General features: G+C 30.4%; 3 protein-coding genes across 3 annotated transcripts in view; all 3 read left to right on the top strand.

The window, feature by feature from the left end:
• Window positions 1–26323, top strand: part of LOC125833971 (fructose-1,6-bisphosphatase, cytosolic) — a 312269-nt gene that overhangs the window by 18052 nt on the left and 267894 nt on the right. The gene's annotated exons all lie outside the window — the stretch shown is intronic.
• LOC125833981 (vacuolar iron transporter homolog 1-like) lies at window positions 15572–16585 on the top strand. The gene has a single exon (XM_049513156.1). It carries the CDS (start codon window positions 15587–15589, stop codon window positions 16268–16270), a length of 684 nt encoding a protein of 227 aa, XP_049369113.1. The 5' UTR covers window positions 15572–15586; the 3' UTR covers window positions 16271–16585.
• Window positions 19190–24204, top strand: LOC125833994 (uncharacterized). The gene is made up of 5 exons (XM_049513168.1): window positions 19190–19318; window positions 22902–22979; window positions 23084–23128; window positions 23849–23946; window positions 24109–24204. Exons 2-5 carry the CDS (start codon window positions 22926–22928, stop codon window positions 24185–24187), a joined length of 276 nt encoding a protein of 91 aa, XP_049369125.1. The 5' UTR covers window positions 19190–19318; window positions 22902–22925; the 3' UTR covers window positions 24188–24204.

Below are 26323 nucleotides of genomic sequence, written 5' to 3'. Positions count from 1 at the left end.
GTTGGTCTTTGTGAGAAATGATTTTAAATGGTGATTTTCCAGATAAAATGTCGACATTTCTTCCTCAATCAAATTGTCAAATTAATAATGGAGATGACTTGGCTACGTGTATAGTTTACACCATTACTGAGAGATGTATTTTTATTTTTTAATATCATTTGTACAAAAGTTAGATAATAATAATTTGGATATATTGGCAATAGTTGTATCATGTATGTAATTGCCAATACGTTATCTCAAAACCCCAATAATCTGTGCCTTTCTCTTTCCCTTTTAGGTTCTAAACTTCAATCTTCTTTTAATATATACTAACATTTGTTGACGATTGAGGTGACAAAATTAGTACGTGTAAATATAATTTATTTAATCTATTTAAGATCGAGCTGGTTATTACCCTGCTATTCTATTAGGTCAACCCAAATCATTTAGCTCATTAAAAATTCAGTTGATATGCATTTTAAGTTAATTCATGAAAAATCTTGGTAATATATTCTTAAAATTAAAGATACTTTCATTTGACATGTTATATATGGTTATGATAAAGAGAAAAAAATCATTGGATACTAAAATTTTTGTTTTTTTTTTTAAAAAAAAATAATTAAAATTTAATAAGAATTGAATAAATTGAATCACGACCTATTTTTATTCATTTCCGTCCAAATAACTTTTAAACAAATCAATAATTTATATATTTATTAACTCAGCCTATTTTTTGAATCGCTCAATCAAATGAGTCCAACCCATACATTTGGTAGCCTTAATACAAACATGATAAAGTAAAAGTTTCATTATAAACACCGGTAGAACCATATGTTACTTAACTGTTGAGTAGCTTTAACTTTATTTTGACAAAAGCATATAAATTATAGTTATTTAATTACTTGTGGAGTTGTGGTCATTAAATTTTATAAATTTGACTACTCTGTATGCAATTATATGAAGCTGCTTGATAATATATATGATTCACAATGTTTCACACGTATGTTTAGCTATTATCGTGAGATTCCTTTTATCTTTTCCTTTTTTTTTCTACTTTCTTTCGTTTTCATATCTTTTTCTTTATTAGTCTTTTGAATATCACATATCGTACCATCTAAGTCATTAACAATGAAAACTTCAATCATCCAAGAGTTTAAGTCATTAACAATGAAAACTTCAATCATCCAAGAGTTAATTAAGATGTAGACTACGGTATTGATGGTCATTTTCTAATTTTACAGAAAAGAATGTGGTGAGATGATATAGAATGTTAACGGGTAAAATGAGCCCCTTTATTCTAAATTAAAGAACTTAGAACTAATCAAATCTCTCCGAAGAAGGATTCGAACTTGCAATCAATCACTCAATAATTGATCATACTCCACTACTGAGCTTCCAATGAACAATAAAAGATTCGATCTCATAGAGTTTAATTCTCGTTCTCAACCCCCGAAAAGGGTCGAAAAAACTCAACGTTGTTATTAGAAATAATGATCAAATTCAAATTCGATTATCAATTTCCCCTATCGAAAATAGAATTTACTATCAATTTGAAAGGACATTTGGCTTTGCTCTCTTTTTACTTTTATTTATATATTTGTTCATAGCTTTCTATTTACTTGACTTACGAATTATTTTGCTTGGAGACATAATTTAAAGAGTGACGTCAAAAAGGTTCATGCACAAATAGTCGAACTAAGTAGGCCCTCGTAAAATCGGTTAGGCCCAAGATTTGTGCGCACTTAATTAAAAGATGAGTAAACTCAAAGGGAATATTTATTAATAATTATAGTTTGGATCATAATTATGAATAATAGTTATAATTACAGTTTATAATAATAATAATAATAATAATATTACAAATTAGAGATGAGAGCGAGATCAAGAAAGATAGAGCAGATTGTATCTCAAATACTAGTGTATCCTAATTTGAATTGAGATATACAAATCAACAAATACACATATAAGTACACAACACAATCCCCTCCCCCCTCCTCTCTCTCTCATCGATACAACTGATAGTATCAATTGAAAAAAGATACAGTTTGATCATAGACGTATTGATTTCTCTTATACACATATACAATTATTTTTTTGACATATAGCTACAATTGATTGGTTCTGAATTCTTCTGATACACTCAGTTTTTCTTCTTTCACGTTCTCTTCTCTTCTTCATAAATTGAATATGGGGTGGGATGAAGGTGAAGATAAGTGTCGGAGAACGAAAATGACACAATCAATAAGTAATATCACTAGTGAAATTTGTGTTTTGTTACTTTCACAAAAAAAAAAAACAGTTACATTTTTAAAGTACATATCTCTCTACTTTCACTAAAAATGTTATTATTTTCATTAAAAAAAATATTTTAAAATTTTTTTGATTAATCAAATGTAAAATAAATAAAAAATATTTTTCCTAAAATATTTAATTTCAGTACGGAACATATTGTGAATGAGAATCAAACCGAAATAGAAAAGAAAATTTAGAAAAGACGACCAACTAAATTAAGGTGGATAAGGTCCAATGGCCGTTATTCTCATGTCTACAAATAGGCCGACACTTATACATGCATGCATGAAGGAGGACTTTTCAATATTGAATATTTAATATTCGAAATTTACTCGTTCGATTAAATTAGATTTATGATTCCATTATATTTCAGAAAAAGAGTTTATTATCCTTTAATTATTTACATGATTTGAGTCCAAAATATTTAATTCAAAACAAAAAAAAAAACTCATAATTATCATATTTGTTCGTGATAAAAAAGAAAAAGTTAATTAGTGCAAATTCAACACTTATTTTTCAATCGTGTAATCATTTACATTCAAGCTTTATAATCACAATCCAATTTATCAGCTTGTCATCTACTAGCTTTTATGTTCCCATTTTCCACTTCCCTTACATACACTTGATTAAATAGCTTGTGTACTAGTTTCGTAGCTAATCAATTCCAACTAGTCTTTTAAAAGTGTTCATCAGTCCAACGTAGTTGTTATTAATATTGCTCAAAGCTACCAAATTCAGCAAATTTTCATCAACCATGATGAATAATTAAGTAAATAATATAGTATTATTTGGGAAGTAATTATAATGACATGTTTAATTACATATGTTATTTAATTTATTAACTTTATGTGACAACCCTATCCATATCTCCCTAAACTTTTCTTTAAAAAAAAACTTATCTTTCTTTATGCCACAAATTAAAAGGTTCTAACTCAATACGATTAGTTTGAAACATTATAATTATAATTCACTAGACAAATTAATGGAAGAAGAATTTTATGAGACACATTCATTAGCCAAAATGGTAGAAAAGGATAGCAACTTAATAATAACTACTACTCATGAGTGGGACTTCAATTTTTGTAAAAGTAACTTTTAAATTATAAATTAAAGTTGAGTGAGATATGAAGAAAGTAAAGCCACAAGATAGGGCTTCTTTTTTCTATATATATATTATTATTGTTATTTTAATGTTGATATTTGGTATAAGATAATGAAAGGCTGGTGGCATTCGTGTGGAATCCACACTCTTGCCCATTTACTAATATTATGAAAATTCCCACTTCACTAGCCAACCATACAAATATTAATTGCTTTCCTCTTCAGCAATCCATTTTCAGTTTGTTTAATGATTTCATTGATGTGAAAGGATAACCAATTAATCTTTTAAAAGTTTAATTACTTTTGTTTCCAAATATAATTACACTTGGTATTAAGTAATTCTGAAACTATATTGTGCAAACCTAACAAAAGAATATTCCTTGATGAAATAATCACTAACAAAGCTATTGGAATCAACATCGCAAAAACCAAAAATCTAAAAAGAAGGGGAACAGTTTATGAAAACTCAAGTTAGGATTGTTTCTAAGATATTTAATGTATGATAAGCTGCCTAAAGATGTCAAGATCCAAGGTGATGTAAAAATTGACTTAAGGTCTAGATGATGTATGAAGGATCAGGACTGAGTGTAGGTAAAATAATTCAAATGACCTAAAGGACGACGATACATGGTGGGATTGGAAAGAAGAGACTCTCGGAGTATGATGAGTTTAATTATTTGTCACGATCCAACCTATCGATCGGTCCATGTGGACACCTACTCTAATAGCTAGCTAGGAGAACTCTTACCACCCAATTTTAAAGCGACAATGTAGAAAACTAATAAAACATAAGAAATCTCTTAAATAAATTTGATATGATCATGAAAACTCAAGTATAAGAATCTCATTTTTACAATTGACCGAAAAATCCTCCCAAGGAACTAGTCTAAACAGGTATAAAAGATACTAAGAGAGTATAATATGTGAAAATAAGACACAACTTCCACCAAAAGAAAGAAGAGTAGAAGTTGTTGGAGATCATCATTGTCTTCGTCTAAGAAACGACACTGATCCTACAACCAAACTATGTCAAGTGGCATAACAAGAGTAATAACAATACAAACAACACGTACTTATAAGCATTATTGGTCAACCCAAATCCACCACATAGTATATATAAAGTAGATATTCAGAAGAAGACATCCAATATAAATGTTACATCACCCGAACTCTTTATCCACACATATTTATCATCCAAGGTATGATGCCCATAACTAGTATATTTTAATCCATGCTTCCAACCTCCCTTTGCTGCTAACTCTACCCTTTAACTATACAACCATCTTGCCATTCTAAGGCTTCCTAGACCTATTTAGATCATATATCTCCTAGACCACTTTAACATACACTCACAATCCTTGTAAATTAACTAAGAACAAGACTCTCGGTCATCATCCTGACCTAACTGAACACACGAGACACATCCCATGTGATCACATACTAACCCACATCTAACTCCCGCTGATCCCTCAAGTAATCCATACCACTCAAGGATACTCTAAGACATTGTCCACGATGTTTAACATGCAATTTCGATCAATATATGAATCATACTCAACATTTAACACAACAATCCAATCACTCATGGACCATCATATGATAAATATAACATCATAAATATTTCTTTCACTCTACGAACCAACATGTAACAATCACCCCACGAAGAAGTAAGTTGGATTCTCTCATGAAACTCACACAAAAACTATTTGGATATCGATGTGGTACCTGATATACCGTGAGTTTACAATATTTTTGATGTGTTTCACTTAGAAATTGTGTGCGTCTAGGGTTATATTGTATCATAAATAATGTGTTTTGTATGGATGATGACATACGTAGTTGATGGATATGACAACTGAAAATATGCAGAAGTAGCCACATACGGAGTGACCTACAGACCGTAGGTCCTGTGATGGGCTGTCGTTGGGGAGGCGTGGATGGACCATTAGGGAAGTTCTAAGGCGTGGATGGATCATCGATGAGTTCAGAGTGTTGAAGTTCTAGTACCTGATGAAAAGTTTAAGTGTTGAGCCACGGAAGAGGACTCACGGACCGTGGATCAACCCACGGTCCGTCCTGCACGTCCGTTGTTGATGATTAGAGAATAGAGGTTCCTGGCCCCGCTGAAAAGTGCTAAGTGTTGAACCACATAGGGTGACCTACGGACCGTAGGTTGACTCACGGTCCGTAGGTTGACCCACGGTCCGTAGGTCGTGTTGTGGATACAAACCGCGTCCAGATTGCTTATTTCCTTATTTTGTTTTTTTTTTATTTAGGACATAATTTTTCTATAAATAGGGTATGTAAACCTCGTTTTAGAGGGTTAGACATTATTGTTTACTTTTAGTTCTTGATATTTTCTTGGGGAATTAACTTGCAAACTTTGACAATTTAATTTCCGGATTTCGGTTTATAAGATTTTCACTTTGAAATTTAATTGGAGATTGCGGGTTTCTTCTACTCTAAACGTAAGTTCATGAATTCTCTTTATCAAAATATGAATTGTGTTCTTTCAAGCATGAGTAACTAAATTCATAACTAGGGTTGTGGGAACCATGAGCAAGTAACAACGTATGAATAATAATTAAGTAATTCTTGAATAGTGTTTAGGCATGTATTGGTAATTCTTTCACTTAGAAGTCTTTTTAACGACTGCACGCATTAGAACTCACCTCGTTGCTACTCGCTGGACCAATGAGGTAGTTAATGAGAAAATAATTAACAACAGAGATTTAGTGGATGCTATTTAATAGTCGAATGTTAATTGGTGTGAGGGTGAAACTAAGTCATACATTGATGTGATGTCTAATCTGAGGTAAATGTAAGGATTAGTAAAGCAAACACTCGTAGTTGGACCAAGATGCGTAGTGAAATTCCCTATTTGGAGGACCAATCAATTAGGGATACCAATCTTACCAACTTTGCATGTAAAACACTAGGAGAGGATTACTATTATTAGGATTATCGCGTTAAGAGCTTATGGGGAACACATATACCCTAGTTTCTCTCTCATATTGATAACTTAAAGTTTGAATCCTGCTCACTTGTTACTTAAACAACAATCGGTTATTTGCTTACAAAAAATCCCCCTTTAATTACTTGTTTCGAAAATAGTTTGACTAAACAGATATAGTAGTGAGTTAAGTTTAAGTCTGAACCATATTTCTTGTGGGATCGACCCCAACCTATAAGTTGGGTTCTTTATTTGATGACGATCTCTTATACTTCTTTAATAGAGGTGTAATTTGAGCGTATCAGTACCCAAATCAACCATTGTTAGTACATATCAGACATGGTATCTCAGAAAATCATTAGTATCATATATCAACATGGTACCCAAGCCAATCAGTAATCACAAACAACATGAATAATCACAATCATAATGAACAACAACACTTGAAACCACAAGTAACTAAACATGGTCTGATGGTCATTGCATGAGAGATCGACATGATGTCATTTCATATTAGCCTTTTAGATGCATAGCAAAAGTAATACTATAAAGCAATTAATATACACACATTACATAACTTGAAAAACAAACAACTATCACCTACCTGAAATGATTCCTTCTCGATATTTCCTGATCATAATACGATCGCCCAGAATTACCTTCCCTAGGATCACACCCAAGAAATATCATACATTCAATTATAACTAGTTAAGTCCATCATTAGTTAACCACACATTCAACAATCTAGACTCTGTGTTCGAAGGCTTACGTTTGAAATCTCCTGACAATCTACAAGATATTAAATAAGTAAAGATAGGTATAACTATTTAGTTAAGAAAAATCTAGCCTATCTGAACGTCAAACACTCGTTGAAGAACGTTGAACACATGTTTCTAGCTCCGTGGAGGAGAATTCTCATGAACGTAGACCGAAAGTCATTAAATTTTAACCTTCTTTACACAAAAAACCCTTCCCTCCATGGTTCCCACGCTAAGAGTGGCTTTGGGGAATTTTAGAGTAACACTTGCTCGTCAATTTTCTCCCTAAAAAGTAGGAGAAAAATAAAAGATATCAATTTTTTTAGGATTTGATTTTGTTAGTCCTACTATAGCGGTCATACATGTGCTATGACAAACTAACGTTAGTGCGAATTAATTCAAAATTAAATAATTTCATCATGTGCCTTAATTTTTAATTTGTCGTATTCAAGAATTTTTGAAATTTCACATGAGGTGTCTTTGAGTAACAACGATTCAGATGTTCAATACCTTCATATGATTTCATAGTTTCTTTTGCTTATTAAAATAACTAGTTATATTATTTATTTTTTGTGTCATGTTGTTCGAGTCTATTTACAATTAAATTTTTTTTAATATTAGGTTGCTCATATATTATTTTTGGAGATCATTCAACAGATTTAAAGTAGTAACGCGATAAAACCTCTTTAGAAGATTTCCTTGCTTAGAGATTTAGCAGCTAAGTAATGATCATGTCATTGCATCTTTTCTATTATTCAAACATATGTAAGTCCTCTTGTAACTATTTTATCATTAGTAAAAAAATAAAATTTAGTTACGAGTGAGATTAAAACTCCTCTCTTAAATTTTCATAGTCATATCTAGGGGTAGGCATAAATGTCGAAAAATTGAAAAATTCAAAAAACTGAAAAAATTGAACCGAACCGAACTAATTCGGTCCTTCGGTTTTTTGATTCGGTGTTAGTGTTAGTTTTTCAAAAGTTTGATTCTTCGGTTTGGTGTTCGGTGTAAGGGTCTCAAGAATTCGGTACACCGAAGAACCAAACTTTTATTTAAAAAAGATAATTTTTTTTAAAAAATAAAACATATATGTATATATTTATGGGAATTCTCTTAACTAAAAATAAAGAGTCAACTAAAAATTAAATCATTCATGAACAAATCAAAGTAGGAAGAAATGTACAATTCAATAGTTAACTTCAAATATTAATTTCCAAGAGGACCAAAACATATTTTTATCAATGTACGTTATGTAAAAGAATCCATCTTCGTCCTTGTTTTTCTCGAGAAATAGTTGGATGCACAATGTTCTTGACAAAAATAAATATAGTATTTTCGTTAGCACAATAAGTGTTTCATGGCGAGACACAATATTCTTTAACATACTTTTCAATTTTTAAGTATCTTATACTTTGATTTTGTCCTCATTTTATTATTCATTCACACCGAAAAACCAATTTAAAAATACCGAACTAAATCGAACCGAAGTACAAAAAACCAAACCGAACCAGATTAGTTTGATTTGTTATACGGTGCACACTTTTCTAAAACCGAAAACCGAACCGAAGAAACAACGTCCACCCCTAGTTATATCCATCAAAATTATATTAATAAGGTTATTTCTATGCGAAAATGAAGTTTTCAAGTAGTAAAGATGAAAAGAACCAACAACATCAATGAATTTCTTATCGAAAGACTCAACTGAGAGTGTTGGTGTCATTTCTTGCTACTATCAACTAGGGCTGCGTATCGGTCGGTTCGGTTCGGTTTTGAAGTTTATCGATTTTACTTATTGGTTATCGGTTTGTAGAGATGCTAGGCCGTTATAGAATCATTAAGATATTGCCTTATCGATTATTGGTTTATTGGTTATTGATTGTTATCGGTTCAACCGTTAAGATTTGACACAAAAAAATCATTAAAATTATTTAGAAACAAGGTGACAAACCAAATGAACCATGGACATGAGTTCATAAGTTACATCTTGCTTAAAAGCAAACACTTTTATATTGTAGAATAACCAAGAGTTTGAGACAACAAAAAATAAAAGTAGGAAACCAAACTCAAATCAAGGATTTTATATACAAAATTGTATAAATATAATTGTTTAATTTACTATCGGATTATCGGTTAACCCATTAAGAAAAAACCTCAAACTGTTAAGAACCGATAACCCAATAACAAAAAAAATAAAAACTGTTAAACCAATAACTCATTATTGATAAATCAATAACTTTTTCTGTTCGAATTATCAGTTTCGATTTGGTTTTAAACAACCCTACTACTAACAAATGAAAGAAAGAAAAGTAGCTAAGAAGAAGATCGAGAGAAGATGAAGAATTTTCTTTATATTTTCTCTGATACCATGAAAGATATCATAGAACCCTTAAACAAAAAATTTATAATTTTTTTTGTATATTATGTTCTGATAAAATCTATACAATGAGATGCATTTCTGTATAGGAATTATATGGACTAAAATGTAAAAAAAAAATTGTAACAAATTTACAGCTTATAAATAATTTAAAAATAATCTTATCTACAATGTGTCATTTATCATGTGAGGAGGTATACACCAAATTTGTCGTGAGGATGCCGATGATTGAACTTTTTTCATATTTTGTCAATCAACTCACGCAAAGCTATTATAAATTGCATCAACTTCTTTTCTTCATTCATTTTCTGACTGTGTGACTTACATTTAGAACCACAAATAATGAAATTATTCAATACATTTGATCTCTTTAGTTTGTTAAAATAACTAGCTATATCGATTATTCTTGTGTCATGTAGCTCAGATCCCCTTATAATTAAAAATTCTTATATCATCAGGTTACTTATATCTTTCTTAGACATCATTTCATAGATCTGAAACAGTGAGACAATAGATTCTACTTTTATACATCTTTCTTAGACATTATTTCACGGATCTGAAACACTGAGGTAGTAGATCCAACTTTTATATATCTTTCTTAAACATCATTCACATGTCTGAAGCAATGAGGCAGTAGATCTTACTCTTATATATCTTTCTTAGACATCATTTCATCGATCTGAAGCATGGAAACAATAAATCCTCCTTTATATATTTTTCTTAGACATTATTTCACAAATCTGAAGCAGTGAGACAGTAGATCTTACTTTTTTATATATATATTTCTTAAACATCATTTCACAGATCTGAAGCAGTGAGGCAGTAGATCCTACTTTTATATATCTTTCTTAGACATCATTTCATAGATCTGAAGTAGGGAAACAATAGATCCCACTTTATATATTTTTCTTAGACGCTATTTCACAGATCTGAAGACAGTAGATCTTACTTTATTATATATTTCTTAGACATCATTTCACATATCTGAAGTAGTAATGCAGTAGATCCTACTTTTATATATCTTTATGGGACATCATTCAGAGATCTGAAGCAACGAGATTATAGATTCTACTTTATATATTTTTCTTAGACACCATTTCACAGATCTGAAGCAGTGATGAAGTAGATCTTACTTTTATATATATTTCTTAGACATCATTTCACAGATCTGAAGTAGTGAGACAGTAGATCCTATTTTTATATATCTTTCTTAGATATCATTTTACAGGTCTGAAGCAGTGAGACAGTAGATCCTACTTTTATATATCTTTCTTAGACATCATTTCACAGATCTTAAGCAGTGAGGCAGTAGATCCTACTTTTATATATCTTTCTTAGACATCATTTCACAGATCTAAAGCAGTGAGACAGTAGCTCCTACTTTTATATATCTTTCTTAGACATCATTTCACATATCTGAAGCAGTGAGGCAGTAGCTCCTACTTTTATATATCTTTCTTAGACATCATTTCACAGATCTGAAGCAGTGAGGCAGTAGATCCTATATATTTTTAGAGTTTTTCGATCGAAAGAATTAACAGTCAAGCAGTGACTACGTCGTTGCATCTTCTCATTATTCTAACATAGGTGAGTCTTGTTACAGAATAATTATCTTATCGTTGATTTTTTTTTTTGTTGAAAGTCAAATTAAAATTTTTTATTTTAATTTTCGTTGTTAGATTCATCAAAAATGATATTAATGAGGTTATTTTCATGTGAATCTGATATTGTTAAGTAGTAGATATAATTAAAATTGAGTATATTAGTGATTATCTCACCCTAAAACTCAATTGAAAAGTTTTGTGTCATTTTTTACTCCTATGAAGAAATGGTTGAAAAGAAATTAATAGAGAAAATAATCGAGAGAAGATGAAGGATTCTCCTTTAGATTTGCTCTGATACCATGAAATATATTAGAACCTTTGAAGAACAAATTTGTAAAAGAATTTATGTATAATTTTTTCTGATGAAATCTACACAATGAGATGTATTTTTATACAAGAATGTTATGGACTTAAATGTTAAAAAAAAAAAAATCCATAGGTAATCTAAAAATAATCTCATCAACAAAGTGTTATTTATTATGTGAGGAGGTATTCACTAAATTTGTGGTGAGGATGCTGAAGACTGAGCTTTTTTTATATTTTCTCAATCAACTCACACATGCCTATTAAAAATTGCATCAACTTCTCGTCTTCATTTATCTTATGATTATATGTCTTAGGATCACACTTACATTCACAACCACAATTCATGAAGATGTTCAATACCTTAATCTGATTTCATAATTTCTTTAGCTTGTTAAATAACTAGATATATCATTTGTTTCTTCCATCATGTTGTACAGGTCCCTTCGCAATTGAAAACGTTTTGAACAATCAATTTGCTCATATTTTTCTTAAAGTGCATTCCACAAATCTGAAGTAGTGATCAAATAACACATCACATTTTTGGAGATTTTCTTGCGTGGAGAATTTATCAATCGAACAATGACCATGTCATTGCATCTTTATCGTTGTTCAAACAAAGGTGAGTCCTTTTATAAAATAGTTATCGTTTCATTAATAAAAAAAAAATATTTTTAGTTGAGAGTGATTATAATCCATCTCTTTCAATTTTCATAGTTAGATCCATAAAAAATGATGTTAATGAAGTTATTTTCATGTTGAATCCGATTCTGCTAAACTGTATGATAATTATAATTAATTACTTTAATAGTTTTCTCCCTGAAAAATTCAACTGAGAGTTTTAGTGACATTTCTTGTTGCTATGAAGAAATGAATAAGAAAATTGTTGAGAAGAAGATCGAGAGAAAGATGAAGATTTTTTTTTAAATATGCTTTAATATCATGAAAATATAGTAAAACTCTTGGATAACAAATTTGTAAAAAAAATTTGTATATTTTTTCTGATAAAATCTGTACAGCAAAATGCATTTTTACATAAGAATTCTATGAAGTAAAATGTTAAAAGAAAAATTTTGTAGCAAATGTATAGCTATAAGAAAACTAAAAATAATCTCATCTACAAGATTCTTAAATAACAAATTTGTGAAATTTTTTTTGTATATCTTTTTCTAGTAAAATCTGTACATGAGATGCATTTTTACATAGAAATTCTATGAACTAATATGTAAGAAGAAAATTTTATAACAAATTTACAACTCATAAACAATCTACAATAATTTTATCTACAAAATTCTTAAATAACTAATTTGTAAAAAAAAATTATATACTTTTTCTCTAATAAAATCTGTATAATGAGATGTGTTTTTATATAGGAATTATCTGAACTAAAATCTAAAAAGAAATACTTTATAACAAATTTACAACACTAATTAAAAATAATCTTATCTACAAAGTGTCATTTATCATATGAGAATATATCCATTAGATTTATAGTGAGAATGCTGAAGATTGGAATTTCTTCGTATTTTGTCAATCAAGTCACACATGCCCAAAAATAATATATAGTCGAATAACAAAGCATATTCAAATTGACAAAAATAATAATAAGAGACTTACCTATATGCTAAGTCTTTTTATTCCTCATTTACTCCAAAGTTATCACTCCCTCTATCAGTATCAACTTAACAATCATAACTCCAATACTAATTTTGGATAAAGCAACTTAGTCATTGAATAATAGGGAGTAATGACTTTGGAGTACTAAATGAGGAATAAAAAGGCCTAGCTGAGGTAAGTTTCTTTTTTTTTTTTTTATCAAATTTGAATATGTTTTTTTATTTGATTAAATTTTATTTTTGAGCCTGTGCGAGTTGATTGACAAAATACGAAAAAAAACCAATCTTCGGCATTAACTTAAAATGTATGAATTTTACATAATAATGATAATAAGTCAAGGTGTAAATTTTTGGAGTATAGCAGAAACAATGATTCATTCAATCAGCGTTGATGGAAAACACACTTAAATTAAAGTTAAAGTTAAAAAAAAATAATCTCTAAATGGCTATAGCTTCTTAAAAAAAACAACTAATTTGAATGTTATGAATTGTTAAAAACAAAGTAAAATTATACACACATTGAATAATGAAGGTAGTTATAAAAAGAATCCCAACAACCATCAAAAGGTATTGGAACTGTAAAGATCAATGCATAATTACAAAAAATATTAAACAAATATTTTAGTTATGAATTTAAAATAAAAAACATTTTTTCAATTTCTTAAAGGGTACATTAGAGTAAAATATTTTATTTTAAGTAGAGACAGTGAGATCATAGCAATTATTTGTAATTATATACTCTTATCATTAAAACAAAGTGTTGCTCAATCCTCAAGAAATATATATAGAAAAAAAAAGAATAAATAATTTAGTAAATAGATCTTGTATTTTTTTAATTATTATTTAAAGAAGAATGAAAGAAGGGTTTCTTTGATTATTTTTTCTTGTTTTCTCCGAAAGAAAGTCCTTTTAAGGAAATAGTTAAATGGTTTTCTAATTTTTGTGGGATTGGTTTTTGTGAAAAAAGAGAGTAACTTTAAGGCATTTAGTTACACCAAAATTAGGAATGGGAAAATGATGGCTATAACAAGATTTGTTTATATAACAAGATTTATGGAGGTCATTTAAAATATTTTTTGTTTGTATTGATTATTTGTTTGTATTTACTTTGATCAAAGAGGCTTATGATTTTGGTGATGGTTTTCATTATTTTATTTTTTTAAGGTGCGTAAATGAGTGATATTGAATAAAACAAAGAAATAAATCTATTCATTATCACTCATTATGCTATTTAGAAAAATAAAAATCCTACCAAAATCATGAGCCTCTTTGGTCAAAGTAAACACAAGAGTGAAGTTAGTGGTGGAGCTAGGATTTTTAATAAGGGAGTTCAAAATTTGAAGAAGTAAACTATGAACTAACCGAAAGGGGTTCGACATCTACTATATATACATAAAAAATAATGTTAACCATGTATAAATAGTAATATTTTCCATCGAAGAGGGTTCGGATGAACCCCTAACTCTATGCTAGCTCTCTGAATGAAGTGACCAAAACCTCAAAACAAGACCGCAACAAAACAAATTAAGGGAGTTTGCTAGCTCCCTGAATGAAGTGACCAAAACCTCAAAACAAGACCGCAACAAAACAAATTAAGGGAGTTTTAAAAAAACAACTTTAGCCATTACTTTTTTGATGACGTATTGAATATAGAATTTAGACGTTATAAAATTTATCATATTAAAAATATATGTGTCGCCCAATAGGTACTTATCACATGTAACTTGTAAGTGTATATTTGTCCTCTTCACTATATGGACATATAACTCAAGAGAGTAGTATTGAGGACAAAAGGCAAATAAAAACTTCTCCATTATTTAAGACTTTATTTTCTTATCTTTATTTGTCATGCCTTATTCGTGACGTCCTAATTTTGGTGCAACTCAATGCCTTAAAGTTTCTCCTTTTTTATCACATAAATGAGAAACCAATCCCTAGTTTAGCACAAAAATTAGAAAACCATTTTCTTCTTCATGTTAAAGATTTTAATTTTTTCCCTCCTTTTTCTCCTTTTAAGATCCCTTTCTAGTTATGAATAAGTTAAATATTTTATCATTAATTTCAGCAACAATTTTGGTCTTTTTCTAGTTGTTGTGTGAACTAGAAATGATAAAAAATTAAAGGACAACATTTTAACTATTTCCTTAAAAGGACTTTCTTTCGGGAAAAAAGAAAAAGTATATCAAAGAAACCCTTCTTTCATTCTTCTTTAAATAAAGTAACATGCAAATTTTTGTAGCAACAATTAAATTAAATTCTTATACACCTCAATAATTTACTCCAAAAAGAGGAGTCCAATCCTTGCAAGACTCCATCATAAGAATAAAAGAAAAAAGAAAAAAAAATGTGAATAATTGGATGAAAAATGTGAATAAAAATGATTTGGAAATAACTAATTTATATGTTAGTGCTCATACAAGTCCCCACATTTTCCTCCACTACTACAATAAAAAAAATTCTTTCTATAAATACCTAGCATTATTGGCGTGTGTCAAGCACAATCATCTACTTGTTCTTCACTCTTTTGTCTACTATAAATTAGTTATTTCCAATTCATTTTTATTCACATTTTCATCCAAAAAAAAAGAAAGAAAAAAAAAACAACTATGGCATCAAACCAAGCAAGTAATAATACTCAACAAGAATCTAAGTTCACTCTCTCTATGAATCATGATATGGAGCAACAACAAATATGCCTAGATCATCAACAAGTAGAAGAAAAAGAGTTTGACTACTCAAAACGTTCCCAATGGCTCCGAGCAGCTGTGCTCGGAGCCAATGATGGGTTGGTTTCAACCGCATCATTAATGATGGGAATTGGTGCTGTGAAAAAGGACATAAAAGTCATGATCCTTACTGGATTCGCCGGCCTAGTGGCCGGCGCATGTTCTATGGCTATAGGAGAATTTGTCTCCGTTTATTCTCAACTCGATATAGAAGTTGCTCAAATGAAGAGAGATAATAAAAGAAGAAATAAAATCGAAGGAGATAACGAGGACGAAAAAAATGTCTTGCCAAATCCAGCACAAGCAGCAGCAGCATCAGCTCTAGCATTTTCAGTAGGTGCAATTGTGCCATTACTGGCGGCATCTTTTATAAGAGATTATAAAGTGAGAATTGGAGCTGTTGTTGCTGCTGTCACCATAGCTTTAATGGTGTTTGGATGGTTAGGAGCTGTGTTGGGCAAAGCACCAGCAATCAAGTCATCTGCTAGGGTTTTGTTTGGAGGTTGGTTGGCCATGGCTATAACTTATGGCTTGACAAAATTGATTGGTTCTAGTGGCCTTTAAAATCGAAAAAAAAAAAAAACTGGAATTAGCCGCGAACTTATTCATAGTTTTTGATAATCTATTGCTAAATAACTTTAGCGGTGGATTTTATCATTAAGCTACTGAGTTTGTCTGTCGCTAAATCTTGTTTTATCTAGTTATATATGCTACTAAATATTGATTGTGGCATAATGCCATACTAGTATTATTTTTTTTGTGTTTAGATTTTGTTATTATATATAGCTAGGATATATATATAGGTCTCTATGTATTCTTAATATTTGTATGTATGCATGCATCATTATATGATAATATATATTGATTTCCACCCTTAAAGAATCTTTGTTTCGTTCCTTCTTCTTCTTCTTCTTCTTTTTTGATGATCATCAATTCATCATATTATAAGTCTAATAATTAGTTCTACAAAAACTTGGGATTCATATCAAAACAAAATGTAACTATCAACATTTTTTTGGGAAAAATCTTTTGGCCAGAATGATATTTTTTCTATGTTATTTCATCTTTTTAAATATTTTTACCCTTTTAACTTTAATACATTTTAACTAAAAAAATCAGTTTATTTTATAATATAAAAAAAATTATAATTTTTTTAATTATTTGACCAAATTTCATTTAGCACTTCCCTTTTTTTTTTTTTTTTTTTTTGTATGTATGTGTGTAATACTGTTTAAAATCATTAGCTGACGTGAAAGGTCAATTAACTTTACAGATGGTATTAATATGAATTAGCGCAACTTGCTAGCATAAAGTAACTCTCTTTTCCTTATTTTCATTATTTCTTTTTTACCTTTTTTTTTTTAGCCGATCAAGAGTCTATTAGAAACAATTGCTCTACTTCTGAGGTAAAGATCATATTTATGTACACTCTACCCTCTAGGCTCTATAGACCTCACTTTATGATATTATACTGAATATGTCGATTTATATCCATGTTCGATGTGTGTAATACTATTTAAAATCATTAATCTAGACTTAATATAAGCTTTAAAAAGAGCTTGCATTATCCTCTCTCCATCCCAACGTTATTATTAATTAAACTGAGCTAAAAATGTTTATATTTAAACTCTGCTTTTTTTTTTCTTTTTCTGATGATGGAGTCTTGCAAGGATTGGCCTTCTTTTTGGGGTAAATTATTGAGGTGTATAAGAATTTTATTTAATTGTTGCTATAAAACAAAACATAAGCTTTTGTTTTTGCATGTTACTTTATTATTTAAAGAAGATACGGATAAATTCAAGGGAAAACTATGATAAATGGGTCATAAAATTTAAAATAACTACAAGTTCATAAATCCAAATTCAAAAGTAATTTCTGAAATACCTATTCTCTCACAAATAATTACAATTCATATTAAGGTTGATAATTTTCGCTTAACTGATACTAAATCAATATCATATACTGTATTGGTATCATTACGGCTGATAATTTTCGCTTAACTGATACTAAATCAATATCATATACTGTATTGGTATCATTACGATTGATAATTTTCGCTTAACTGATACTAAATCTGTATCATATATTGTATTTGTATCATTAAGACTGATAGTGATTTCAATGATAGTTTTATTAAAACATTTTATAGAGGAATCGTTTTAACAAGGTGCACATCAGATGATATTTTAAATAATTTTAACTATATAGTTATTAGCAATGTACATATATATTCACAACCTCAACAGTTGTATGTGAGCTCCAATCAGAAGTTACATGTGATAAGTACCTATTGGGCAACATATATTTCTAATTTGATAAAAATTTTAACGTCTAAATTATGTATTCAATACGTTATGATATATATATATATATATATATATAATGGTATACACAATATTACACAATTATATATTTATCCTCACAACGCAAACACCCCTTAGGGCTCATTTGATCGAGGAACAAGTTATTTTAGATTAATTATTTCAGAATTATTATTGACCCTCAATGTAAAACAAATAAAAAATTATAATTTTAAAATAACTAGTTTCCAGATAAGTTATTCCGCAATATTATCATAATCAAATATATAATAAATTCATGCTAAAATTAATCTAAAAATTAGTTATCCATTTATCCTTGTACCAAACAGCTCCTTTGGGGTCGTTTGGTTAGAATTCAAGTTATGATGTGATTAATTATGATAAGATAAATTATGATGGGATCAGTTATGATGAGATAAGTTATGATGAAATTATTTTTTATTGAGTGTTTGGTTTGTTGTATTCAAAATAATAAATTTTAAGAAGAATTTATTTGTTTACAAAAATACCATTCATGAATGTAAAAAGTGATGTAACAAAAGAGTTGAAAGAGACATTTTTGTCATTTACTTATTTTAGCCTGGGATAAGTTATCCCGAACATACTATACCACCCAAAGGGAGGGATAACTTATCCTGATACTAATTATTAATTTCGGGAGTTATCCCAGACTTGCCAACCAAACAACAAATTAAGGGGTCATTTGGTGTGAAGGATAATACCAAATAGTCCTGAGATTAAATTATAGTACCACTTAATTTGTTGTTTGGTTGGCAAGTCCGGAATAACTTATCTCAGAATTAATAATTAGTACCGGGATAAGTTATCCTTCCCTTTGGGTGGTATCGTAATCCCGGGATAAAATAAGTAAACGACAAAATTGTCTCTTTCAATCCTTTTGTTACATCACATTTTACATTCATGAAGGGTATTTTTGTAAATAAATAAATTGTTCTTAAAATTTATTATTTTGAATATAACAAACCAAAAAGTCAATAAAAATAATTTCATCATAACTTATCACATCATAACTAATTCCATCATAATTAATCTCATCATAATTAATCTCATCATAACTTGAATTCAAACCAAACGACCCCTAAGTGGTACTATAATTTAATCCAGGACTATTTGGTATCATCTTTGCACCAAACGAGCCCTTAGAGTTGAGACTTTAGACTGGGGTTCCAAAAAGTCCCATTTTTCAAAATTTTCATCTTGCTTTGCTGAGAGTCTCTGCCCGCTGCCGCCGATTGCCGTCGCCGCTGCTCGTCGTCTTCATCATTGTGAGGTAAATTTCATCATTGTTTAATTTTTTTTTCCTTCAAAAGAAATAACTGAAGATTGAGAAATATCTGTTGAAAACAAATCGCCATAATTAAATCCAGACTAATTCAAAGCGTGTTTTCGCTTGTTGAAGCCGTGAATTCGATTTGTATCTCTGAATCTGAAGTTTCGACTTTCCATGTCCTTAGGTTAAATAAATACTACTCCTGATTTCTGCTTTGAAACCGTGGGTACTGAGTTCAATTTCTGCTTGTTGAAGGCTTGAATCCTTGAGTTCGATTATTCACATGTGTGAGATTCTGTTCATTTATTGATTGTTGAAATAAATTACTCTAATCTGAATGTACTTCTGACACTTCAAAATCGCGGTTTCGACTATGATTCTGTCTCATTTCATGCTTAATGAGGATTATTCGAATCAATGAACACTGAACACTGAGATTCTGCCTTCTTTCAGTTTACTACATGTATGCCTACGGTTGGAATGTATAAGCATTGATTGGATAGATGATTACTCTATATTCTTGAGAGGTTTTTGGCATAGAAACTAGAAAGCATTAGATGAATTAGATATCCCAATGTTGAATTTATAATCTGTATATCTGTTTGCATTTTTTAATTCTCTTTTCATTCAATTTTTCATAGATGACAGAACTTATAAGTAGAGTAAATGAGGTGGGTTTAACTGAAAGCGAACTTACTTCTTCACCTACAAATTTGGTTGAAACTACTAGTATAGGTACAAAGAAAAGAGAAACCATACAATCTAGACCAAGTGCTTGGGAACATTTTTAGAAGTTCAAAGATGCTAACAGAGTTGATAGAGCGAAGTGTAATTATTGTGGTCATGATTATAAGGCGGATTCATGGTTGAATGGGATAACATAATTGAATACCCATTTAGATAAGTGTTCAAAGTCCAATTGCTAGATGATTATGTTTATGATTTGTGTAAAACTACAAGTTTTGCTCAGCTTTTGCATTGAATTATAGTTTACACTTTACAGTGCCATTGATTCCAAAAAGAAGTTGGGATCTTTAGTTGGATCTGGCAAAGAATCAAAATGCACCTAACAAGGTCGCTTGATATTCTTATTTTCTGGTGTTTGACTATTTCAACCCATTTTATATCCATATTCAGTATGGTCGGATTGAATAATGTAACCAGTTTTTATCCAACTCATTTTAATCTGCCCATATCTGATCCAACCCACCCGTTTTCTACACTAGTTCTAGCCAACATCGCGGAAGGTTCATATTTAACTAATGGTCCAGCAAGTAGCCAATTCTCTTCTTGAAAGATCTGAACCCTAACCTTCAAATTAAGCATCCAATCCTCTTGTCCAGCAAGTAGGCAATTCTCTTCTTGAAAGATCTGAACCCTAACCTTCAAATTTAGTGTCCAATCCTCTGCAGTCAGCACCTTTTCACTCCCGCTGATACAAAAACAGAGCTCGGCGCACAATAAAATTCAGCTAAGGTTTGATTTCTGCAGATCAATTTTGTTGTTGTAGTCAAGTACTTGCGTCTGTTTGTGCGTGTTTTTGCTTTTTAATTATTTTTTCCGGTTGTGTAATGAAGTAAGAGTTCTATGTTATGCATTAAACTAGGTGGGATATTTACATTTCAAGTGCTGTGTTTGGGATATTCTTCTAGGTTTGAGTATCTTAATACAGTAAATTTAGTTTATTTGATGCCCTCTCTTTCATATTGACCTTCCAATCCAGTTTGCATGGTCTGTTTAGCTCCAACGGCTTATAATTTCAAGAATCCTTACAAAAGATTAGCAAAGTTATTTTTTTCCTGGTTGTCGGACTATGAGTTTACACTGTTTTCTGTGTTGTATTGTTTTGTTTCTGATTTTGGTTTTTGAGTTGTTGGAAAAGAAAAAGGGGGAGGGGGGAGGCTTTTAAAGTCGATTGACTTGAAGTTAAAGAAATAGATTCATGGATATCGGTTCCCTATCTTGGTAGTTAAGGTGTTAATACTACAAGTGGATCATTCATAGCTGATATGGGGTTGAGAATGCTAGAAATGTCTTTGTACTTCAACTCGATAGGCATAAGCTGTCATCTGGAATTATTTTGCCCTTGTGGAATAGCAATCTGGGTTTGGACTATGGATTGTTTTCATTGGGAATATCTGTTTAGTTATTATCTGATTTACTTGATAATCGTATTCTTGTTAGCATAGTCTCATTTACTCCGTACTACAGTACCCGTTGCTTGTCATTGTATCTGGTCAATTCATATATGACTTTTTTCATGAATTGCCTTAGGTAGCTTAAGTATGGCAACTGTTGATGCTGTTATGGTTTCCTTAGGACTTTGTTATGCACCATATGATTCAACTTTATCACAATCTTGGAAGGGCTTAATTGATTGTAGTGCTGGGTTATTGTACTACTGGAATACCGAAACTAGTGTTACTCAGTACGAGAATAATTTGGGCTGTGTCCAAGATTCCAAGTTAATCTGTCATGTTTTAATAGCCCAATCTGACTTGTGAGAATGTCCAAATTGACACTCCTCTTCAGTTGCACCTTCTTTAATTTGATGAACTCCTACTGATAGTACCCAGGCTCTGTTGCTTCTTTCTCCGATAAAGCCACTGTATGTTTCTTCTATTTGTTTACTCTCCTCTCTTCTCTTCTGCTATCAAGAAAACAGATGATTTGATTTTCTGTTAGAACTTGTCTAATTTCCAAAACTAGAATCAAATGAATCTTTTTACTCCAGTGTTGTGTCTGTATGTGTGTGTTTGCTTAGAATTTGTTCTCAGAAACTGTGTTTGTTGTTCCTCACATTCACCTTCCACCATAATATGTACTAAAAACTTAATCATTGTGGCATTCTTTGGATATGGTTTGGTTCATTTTTGAAACAGGTAGTTTTGCCTATGCGAGTTTCACAAAGTCTCCGGTCCAGAACTCGGATGTTATGAAGAGGGTTATGTTTGGTCGATGGTGTAAATAGTTTTAACTATGGTGAACCTTCTAATAGTGGTAGAGAATTTCGATAGCTGGCTTGATTAGTTTAGGATTGAAGTTTAGTTGATTGATTGACTAATATTGTTAAAACAGGCCCTTTTTATGGAAGATTTGGGCTTGTAAATTTCAAAATCTACCTGATAATCCACCCACGATGTTTGATGAAATGACTGATAATCAAGTTTTTTAACCTGAAACTCATCCTTCTGTAATAGTAACAAATTTGACTTCCAATTTGATCCATGATCCCTCCCTCAAAAATAATAAAACAACAATTGGGGCAATTGTTTGGTTGATCAACTTAGAACTAATTTTGGACGAATAGTTGAGAACTTTTGAGAAGTTAGTACGTCCACAACATGTAATTTTATGTCATAGTCGATTTCTCGGTTATCAAAAAAAAAAAAAAAAAAAAAAAGTATATATTTTTCCTTTCCACAACAATAAAATGTAAGGTGTGCAAATTGTTGGTTAATACATTTTAGTTTCCAATTTCAAGTATTTCAGTCATGCAGATTTGAATTCATTTGATTGGAATCAATCTTGAAAAAACAAATCCCCTCATTCAAACAGGGCTTACATTTCTTTTTTTCTATAGGAACCGTTTGAATTGAGTTGCATAATGCCATCTCTCCAAACAGCATTACCCCCTGAACTTGCCAACAATGCCATCCGAGTAAGTATCATTTAATGGTTAGCTATTTGAATATATGCAGCCTCTAGAATTGCTTTCAAAGTGATTTAAGTAGGCATTTCTTTCTTTTTGCCATTGTCTCTTAGCTTTATCGAGAGTGTCTACGACGAGCAAAATACATTGGCAGTAAGGTACGTTTTTCTTCTTTATGCTGCTCTAAAATTATATCAGTTGTGTTGGTTGTTGTCGATTAAGTTTTTCAGTCTTCTTTTGCCCACGATTCACTTAGGTTTGATTATCCTTTCATGTGGTCCTTAAAATTCAAATGCATGATTAAGGTGGTTGATACTAAGCGCAATCTGTTTATGTGATCTCAGGTAGAGATTCTGTTAGGTATAAATTTCTTCACTTCCATCTTAAGTTATCAATTAACTCCATGACACATTTCCCTTCCTCACACCCTCGAGTGAACCGCATGGTCTTTAAGGCCTTTAATATATTGCTCAGTTTTACTTACATCAGCAGTAAAGATGTACAGATTTGAGAAGTGGCTCGACAATTTCGCACCCCCAATCCCATCCTTCCTCCTCCCCCCCAAAAGACAAGAATGCATCTTGTCATATATTTATCTTTTTTACATGTTATAGAGCTGCTTCCCCTAACTTAAGACCTTGGAGTTTTAACTGGACGTTGGGCATGAGAAGAACCTATTATGTGAAAAATTGTAGAACCAAAAGCACTGTGCAAGAGCTAGTCTTGTTTTTTATTTTATTGCATGGAACTGTCATTTTGTTTACAATATTTCAGATTAATTTGACTAGTTTGAACAAAAAGATATGAATATAAAAAATTCCATCAAATTGTCCTTTGAGAAGTAGCTACTTAAATAGTTGTCTGGCCTTAATTTGCAGCAACATAACACACAGCTTCTTGTTGGTATGGTGAGACAGCAGTTCAAAAAGCATATGCATGAGACTGATCCAGATAAAATTCAGAAATTGAAGGATGAGTAAGTTCATTCCGTCTTCTTGTTTTTGCTTTTATTGTTTTTAATAAAATGATTGTCTTCCAAACTGATGGAAATTTTAAACGAATTATAACTTGTAGCCAGTTCACATCATGAACCACCTTCTGATTGGATGCATTCCGTTGTTTTTCTCTGGTATTACAGTGCCGCGAGGGGACTTATAAATCACATGCTTCATGAATCCGAGAAGATGACTGGCCGAAAATTCAGCCAGAGTTCTTGAAATTACCTGCTAGCAAACTGTTGCAAGGATTTCCAAAATACCAGTTCCAAGTTAATAATTCTTAAAGATCTACTAAAAGTTTGGGATATTAGCTTTGATGTTTTATTAGCATATCAATGCAGAGACAGACAATAAAGTCATTCTCTAAATTTTGCCGTCTAGTTGAGTTTGTGTGAGCTCGCTAAGAAGGCTCAACTTTTTCCTATTTGCCTTCGCCCGTCCGCTTTTATCGCTCCTTTTTTGCCAGAAGTTTTTAGAATTTAGACTACTTCTTCCTATCTTTTTGAGTTAAAAAACATTCATGTGTAATACATGTAGTGTCTCAATTGATAAAGTATTTAAATGATAAGAGTATAATTGCATTAGTTTTTTCTTTGTAAATCAAGTAATTCTCTTGAAAAATTAACCATGAAGTGGAACTTCTGAAAATGACAATTCTTTTGATATACTATACTAACAAGATGCTAAGAGGCAGGTATGTCTTTGTTGATGTATTTGCTTTATGCATAGGATATTTTTTGAAATTTCAAAAAAAATTATCGACGTGTTTGCTTCGGTATTTGTTATTCCCAAAATCAATATATAAATAACACTATTTTTTCTATTTTACTTGTGAGAGTTATTAGTCTTCAAAGTATGAATTTGATCAACATAGGAAAACTAAATGAATATTGTACCAGTTACCTTAAATCCAAGAGTAAAACTAACGTCATAACTCATCCTTTCTACGCGATCATGCGACATTTTTTGAATAAGTAAATTCTATTTCATCCTACAAATAACATGGAGGAAGTTGTTAAATCATATGGAATTGTTAGCATATATTTTCATTATTTGACCAAATACATGTTATATTCATTTAATTACATATACATCTATCCTAAATAAAGATATACACGTTACTAAACTTGTGAACCCATCTTTTCATCATTACTTTTGACCTTTGCTTTCATGGAGTAACACTAAGCTTTCACTGAGACAATTGTTTTATCCAAACCCATGCTATATATAGTAGTCTGTAAAACTGAAAAAAAAAGAGTAGCATTCTCTAAAAGGCGTCGAACTTAAAATTGGTTCTGATATAAATCCTTCTCGGTTTAGTTTTTGTTTTCCATGCTAATTAATTTTTTTAAAATAATATCACCTTTTAATTATAATAAATTCAGAAAATAATTAAAGCTAATAATAAAGGTAAACTAATAATTAAGTGATGATTTTTTTTTCTTTCAAAGTAGACAAGTAATTATATACATTTATTTTTATAATATAGTAGACAAGTAAAAATAGATTGATAGAATAGTTAACAAGAAAAATGTGGTTCTATCAAATTGTTCTCATATTAGCTGACAGCTGTCCACATTACCACAAAATAAATACTATCGCAAGTTATTTGTCAATTTACAAAAATAAAATACAATTAATTACAACTTTATTTATCTCAATTTATGTGCTATCATTTCCTTATTAGTCTGTTTAGAAAAGAATATCACATTTTTAATTTGAAAACCATTTAATAGCATCATCCTTATTTCACCTTTTTGAGGCCCTCTTTAACATTTTCTTTTGAAAAAATCAATTAAAAGTAATTATTGAATTAATCTTTTTATTTCTTAAACAGAAAAGGATTAAACATAACTCTGTACTATTAAAAATAGTTTTTATATATATATATATATATATATCTTTTGTTATACTTTTGGTTCAAATATCCCTCACCTTTTATTTTGGCACATTATACTCCTGATTTTAATGGAAGGACACACATCAATTTATAAATCAAATAACCCACCCCCAAATTATAAATCAAATAATCCACATTCAATTTTTCAAATCTTATGATATACTATATAAAACGAATTCATGATAAAAGTAGAATCGAATACAAATAACAAAAAAATATATAAAATGACAAATTAATTATTGCATGGATATAAAATTAGGAATATCACTGAGAGGTTCATATAGGATTAAGTATAAGTCAACATTGACACCTATAATAGCTCGTAGAGTAGTTATTCACTATAAGAATATCATGAAATTGAAATGTATGTAACTCAAAGGTTCAACTTTGATTCTTATAACAAGACCAATATATTCCATTATCACCTTAATAAGGAAATACAAGAATGATTTCAT

The sequence above is a fragment of the Solanum verrucosum genome, unplaced genomic scaffold (assembly GCF_900185275.1).
Source record: "Solanum verrucosum unplaced genomic scaffold, falcon-dt-bn FXZP01000108.1, whole genome shotgun sequence".
Lineage (NCBI taxonomy): Eukaryota > Viridiplantae > Streptophyta > Magnoliopsida > Solanales > Solanaceae > Solanum > Solanum verrucosum.
This window is presented reverse-complemented; position numbering and strand designations above follow the sequence as displayed.